Here is a 6,481-nt window from a genome sequence, read left to right as displayed (position 1 = left end):
CCCTGTAAACTCTTGGGAGGACTGGCTACATAAGAGGGATGTGGCCTAATATCCAAAAAAATCCTAAGCATGTCCATCCGAATCCACATTTCATGAGAATGAAATCAGTATTCGAGCATTCATTGTTATTCCCCTTAAGAAAACTATATGAAACATGATTAGCGTAACCAGGCAAAAGACCGAGAACACCTTAATATGGAAAGTTACAAAGCACTGTTGCCTTTTCAAATACATTTATTAACCAATGTTAACACATTTAATGACTCTATATATTGCTAGTCAGAGCAGCTTACAAAATGCCAGAATGCATCATAGAACTGGACAGCCACAATGAGTAAATTACAATGTGCATAGTGGCTAAAAGCTCAACACTTGAATATAGCTTTATGATTTGCAGGAAAAAAAAATCTTTAAATCAGGATTCCTAAAACAATATTTCCCCCTAAAACTTATACAAAACCAGGCCACAAAATCTTTTTGTTGTTCTTTTGTTGGTTTTTTTTTTATAAAAAAAAACACACAGAATTTTTCACGCTGTAGTAACTTGAAAATGTGCAACCGTGTCAAACAGAGACAGGAAAAAAAGCCAAAAGAACACAAATCTTACTTTCATGCAGCTATCAGTTAAATATTATATATATCCTGGAATGATTTTACACCAAAAAAAGTTTCCACAAAAACTTGCTTTTTTTTTTCTATATATAGGGCTGGACCGAAGTTCTTTTGGGAAATTGGAAAAAAAAAGAATTTTACAAAAAGTTTAGGCATTCCTTTGTTGCTTGGTGGTTTCCTTTACTGTCACGACATAAAGCCAACAAAACCTTAGGTAAGGATATAGATCAAGAGATAACCCAACTGAGACATCGTTGAGTAACAAGAGTTCCAGTGCTGAGATCGAATTCTCCTGCCCACAAGAACTTCTTCCTCCATTTCAGTGGAGGAAGCAGATGCATCTACTTTTGTCTCTGCATAGGGTGAATGTGTTCCATTCACCTGAACAAACAGGGCAGCGTGGCATGCGAGACTCAAAAGCCTGCACAAGCGTGTGCAAAGAACTCTAGATCAGGGCGAAGGCGAAGAGGCGACTGTTTTGTGACGACAGTGTCCAATTTAAATTCACACTAACCTCATGCTAGAAATTATGTGGTTGTTTCGAAGTCCGTTCTTACACTGCGGTTTGCGTATGGTCTGGATTTCATCGGCAAACCGCAGAAAACGGAATAGGAGCTTCATCTTTAGGTTGACCCTGATGGAACCAGGAAAAACCTCCTTTAAAAAAACAAATTTTTCCTCTCCTTACTTCCACTCGCATTGTTCCATTGTGTAATCGCTTTCAATAAATATCCAAAGTCTAAATAAATATTTACAAATTATTTGTCTAACTTTTTAAAAAAAGCTAGGTGATTACTGGGCATTAGTTGAGTCTAAGACCATGCCGTTTTTTTTTTAAAGAACCTAAATGCTGAGACACTTTAAAAGAAAAGTTGGTTAAATAAAACTTTACACCTATTATTAAAAATTGTCTCTGAACATGGATGCAATTTATATATATATAATATATATGTATATATACCTATACATAAAATAAACCAAAAGGAAGGCGGAAAGGGATGGGAAAGGGGGGGCGGGTGGGAATTCAGTTTTCAACTATCGATCCATTCCTATTGGTTACGCTTCTTTATCCAGACATTCCGCAGAAAGACAGACTTTTTTTTAAACAAATCACAGCATCTTTAATACAGGAAAAGTAACATGCATTATTCTTCATTCTAAGTATAGAGATGGGATTGACCAATTCATACAAACATAACTGCTTCTGTGGAACTTAAGTGCTTTCTCCCGCCCTTCACAATTTCAATTAATTTACTATCGAATAAGTAATGTAGATTAGCGGGCAAAGAACGTTTGGTGTGGTGGGAAACTGTAGGGAGGAGGAAGGGGACGAATTTTCAAGCCATTTTTCTTCTTATGCCTCATCTTCACAGCTCCGTGTAGAACTAAATGTAAAACTGGAGATATATATATATATATATTTCCCTTTCCTTTGTTTAGGTTTTTTTTTGGCTTCCTTTTTTTTTACAAGTATTTTATGTTAGGAAAAGGATGAAATGTGCAAAAATTTAAATATTTTTTCTTCTTCTAAGATCCAGCTCAGCAAAAGGCTACCCCAAGTCCCCTGTGATTTTTTTAAGCTAAAAGATCAAAGCTAATATTCTGTTATAAAAGGTATACATTGTGGGGAGGGAATGAATGAAACAAACACGAACTTGGGGACGGGGAGGGGGGGGAAGTGTAAGAAAAAACAGGCAGGAGTAGCACCTGCAAGTGTCAACCCTGTTCCCAAAATTCAATCATATATACCCACTGGTTCAAACCAACAGATAACGCCTTTAAACAGTAAATTAAGCTGAACAAAAACCAGCTCAGGTGATTAACAGGTGTTATACATCAAAGGTAGTATGCTTTTTTAAAATTTCTGTTCTAAACAATTTTATTCCTCTTACATTCAGATCTCTATTTTAAAATGTTCCTGTCATTATATTTCTGTTTCTCTATGAAACCTAAAAGCTTTCATTTTATTTTTATTTCATTTTATTTGCTGAAAGCGCAACGTATTTTCTAGGATTTTAAATTTCACACACACACACACACCCCGAAAGTAATGTGCTCCAGCTGATATTCAGACCACCTTACAGACAAAAAAAAAACAGAAGTAAAAAGAACGGGGGTGGGGCGGGGGAAGGGATTTGACAACCATTTGAAAGGAGCGTCAAAACGCGAGACTGAAGTTTAAAACTGTGCAAAAAGTTCTTTTTTTATGAAAAAAGTGTTTAAAAGGCCGGTGCAAAAAAAGGAAGGGGTGGGGGTGAGGAGAGTGAATTCCAAACAATTCTGGCCCCCTTGGAAACAAAAAGAGACCTGCTGCATCAGAAAAGAGCAATAAACCGGGGTGATTCTTCCTTCTTTTCAATGGAAACGAGCAGGCGTTCATCTTTTCCTGCGGCAGGTGCGCTTGTGCTCAGCGTGCCAGTGTTCCTGCTGGCATTTGATGGAGCAGTAGGAGGTGTTCCAGCAGCAGTGGTACATCGCCTCCTCCTCACAGTTGTAGCACTGGGAAGGAAACAAGAGGGCATCACAATCAGAGACACACAAAAGGCTCTTCCTTGCTCGTCTTCCGTCTGCTTCTTACTGGTCAGGCGCTCTTCACCAGACATCTCTAGTGGGGGGGGGATCACTTTTTAAAAAAAAACAATTTTGCAAGTGTGAATCAACCCCTACCTGCAAGCATACAGCCAACATGTATAGGCCAGGCTGACATGCACAAATGCTCCATTGGATGACTAGCAACTAAACCACAGTTTTGCCTGTGCTGTTTGCTCTGTTGTGGCTCATTCACGCATGTAACTCATCGAGTAGAAAAAATGAATGTGTGAACGTCTGAAACGGTCTGCCTCAGCGGTAGAGTTTAATATGTTTCAGCAGTGGCCCAGAAACTTGGCACCCAACTATGTTTCCTAGCGCCCCTTTGCTTCTTTCCAAAAACACTTTTGCCAAAGCAAAGTGCCAAATCCTGGCTTTGCTCCAGCTCAGGCTTCCAACAAATACATGAATCAGTGCTGGATTAAACCCTGTGGAGGCCCCTAGGCAGTCACAATCTCGGGGGGCCCCCCTCGCAAATCATCTCAGTGGGAGTGCCCACTCTGTAGCCTGCAGGCTCCTTCTCAAAAGCTCCTTTGACAAAGCTGCGGGGGGAGGCAGAGAGAGGCAAACTTGGCAACGACGCCAGCCACACCAGGCAAGTTGGGCAAAGAGCGGCTCATTTGCTGGCTGCAAGTGCAGGCTGGTTAGGGTTGCCAAGTCCAATTCAAGAAATATCTGGGAACTTTGGGGGTGGAGCCAGGAGACTGTGGGGTGGAGCCAGGAGACATTGGGGCGGAGCCAAGAGCAAGGGTGTGACAAGCATAATTGAACTCCAAGGGAGTTCTGGCCATCACATTTAAAGGGACAGCACACCTTTTTAAATGCCTTCCTTCCATAGGAAATAATGAAGAATAGGGGCACCTTCTTTTGGGGCTCATAGAGTTGGATCCCCTGGTCCAATCGTTTTGAAACTTGGGGGGTATTTTGGGGAGAGGCACTAGATGCTATACCAAAAATTTGGTGCCTCTACCTCAAAAAACAGCCCCCCAAGAGCCCCCGATACCTCCAGATCAATTCCCCATTATACCCTATGAGAATCGATCTGCATAGTGAATAATGAAGTGCCCAGCTGGGACCTGGGGATTGGCAAGCCTAAGGTTGGGAGGGCTGCAAGCAGGGGGGAAATGTTGGGGAAGCTGGCTCGGGGCCCCTAAAGGCATGGGGGCCCACAGGCCAGTGCCTACTTGGCCTAAATGTTAATCTGGCTCTGCCATGAACCATCACCATTAGACCTGGAGGGAACACTCACTGGGAAATAACTGCCCCCCCCCCCCAATCACAGGAAGATCCCTGGCTTGGAACCTCCCAACATTTTGAAATCGCCCTCCATGACAGCCATCTTGTGATTATCCCATACTTGGTGGCAACTTTTTTTTGGGGGGGGGGGCATTAATTCTGCTCAGGGTGGACACTTCTGCTGGAATCAACAATTCCCTGTATGTTTCCCATAGGGTACTATGTTCAGGAACACAAAATCTCTTGTTCTTCCCTGGGGCCTAAGGAGGCCAGAATGAAAACAACCAGAGCAAAGACCTTTTCTGTAGCTGCACCCAATCAGTGGAACAAACCCCTCAATGATATTCGGGCCTTGCTGGACCTTTCTCAGTTCCACAAGGCCTGTAAGACTTCATTATTCCACCTGCTGAATATGGATGAAGTAACTCAAGGAACAACCTGCATATAGCATCACCTAGACCAGTGGTCCCCAACCTTTTTGGCACCAGGGACCAGTTTCACGAAAGAGAATTTTTACACAGACTGGGGCAGGGGGGGGGGGATGTTTCGGGATGATGCAATTCTCTTCCTGCACTTTATTTCTATTATTAATATAATGAAATAATTATACAACTCATGGCCCAGTTGCTAACAGGCCATGGCCCGGTTCTGGTCCGTGGCCCGGGGGTTGGGGATCCCTGACCTAGACCACCGGATGTGAACTGTAAACACAAAATAATCCTGGATACTGCCTAGTCACCTTTCACATAAATGTAATAGCACCTATTATGTCCAACGTTTTATAATTTTATAATGTTGCGTGTTTTTATATTGCCATCGGCCTGTGAGCCGCCATGAGCCTGCTTTGGCGGGGAGGGTGGGATAGAAATCCAATAAAATAAAATAAAGTTTGATGACCTCTTCATGGCAAGAGCCTAGGCTGATCCTTCGTGGACAAAAACTGCTGGAACTAAAGGCTGCTTCCCCAGAGGGTAGTAATAAGAGGCACTTTGGGAAAGGGACACGAAGACGTGCAGCTACTGTAACAGTTCTAGGATGATGGCAGTCTTCGAGCGTTCACAAGCTGACAGAAGGCATGCTGTCACCATTTCCCTCCTATTTTTATCCTGCCCTTTCTCCAAAAAGGTCAGGGCTACATATGTAGGATCGGATCCACAGTTTGTCAGCGAAAGGCATGGCAGGTCAGAGAGATAGAATGAGAAGGCTGTAAGGGGTGGGAAGGGGGGGCAATTTCACCCTCAGCAGCCCCCTCGCTGCAGCTCCCCCAACCAGCGTTGCTCTTTGCCTACATGGGTTCTGCGCAGTGTTCCCTCTAAGCTGAGTTAGCGTGAGCTAGCTCGCACATTTTTAGCCTCCAGCTCACACATTTTTGTCTTAGCTCAGGAAAGATGGCCCCAGAGCACACTAAATTATGCAGTAGCTCACAACTTTAATGCCAGTAGCTCACAAAGTATAATTTTTGCTCACAAAACTCTGCAGCTTAGAGGAAACATTGCAACCCTTCTGTGACTCTCAGGAATCAACCTTCTGGGAGTTGGAAGGGACTGCGGGAGGAAGTGGTTAAAACCTGCACCCCCTTTGGTGACAGATTATGATCAGCCACAGCAGCATCCATTCTACATTGTGATCTGTGGTACAATCCTGCTTTATCAAATGACTGCAGCATATCCAGAAGAGATGGTTATGCTGATTTACGTATGTCGATCTGTGATGGCCGAACATCCTTTAGAATTGGGCAATCGTGAACTATCTTCAGCCTTCCTCCTCCTGCAACATGTTTTTACACCTTTTTCCTGTCTATTCCGTGTGTGGCTGATACTCTATTCATGCATCAGTGGCTCATGGGCAAACCGGAAGAACTGACACTACTGCCTCAACTTGAAAGCTGATTTGCGTCACTGTCTCTATGCCGCAAGTTGCCTTGTGGGGTTGAGCTATTACGAAAACTGCACAGAGAACAAACCATAAGGGTGGATGGATTCAAGTGGGCAGCCATGTTGGTCCGAAGCAGCAGAACAAAGCTTGAGTCCAGGGGCACCTTAAA

General features: G+C 43.3%; 1 protein-coding gene across 6 annotated transcripts in view; it reads right to left on the bottom strand.

The window, feature by feature from the left end:
* Nucleotides 1–216: 216 nt before the first annotated feature.
* The window catches only part of ZMYND11 (zinc finger MYND-type containing 11), a 146,280-nt gene continuing 140,015 nt past the window's right edge, over nucleotides 217–6,481 (bottom strand). For all 6 annotated transcript variants that reach the window (XM_060248082.1, XM_060248076.1, XM_060248079.1 and 3 more), the window contains one exon: nucleotides 217–3,111. In XM_060248082.1, the coding sequence (XP_060104065.1) occupies nucleotides 2,989–3,111 (123 nt within the window). In that variant the 3' untranslated portion in view covers nucleotides 217–2,988. The remainder of the gene's footprint in view (nucleotides 3,112–6,481) is intronic.

The sequence above is a fragment of the Heteronotia binoei genome, chromosome 10, assembly GCF_032191835.1.
Source record: "Heteronotia binoei isolate CCM8104 ecotype False Entrance Well chromosome 10, APGP_CSIRO_Hbin_v1, whole genome shotgun sequence".
In the NCBI taxonomy this organism is placed as follows: Eukaryota; Metazoa; Chordata; class Lepidosauria; order Squamata; family Gekkonidae; genus Heteronotia; species Heteronotia binoei.
This window is presented reverse-complemented; position numbering and strand designations above follow the sequence as displayed.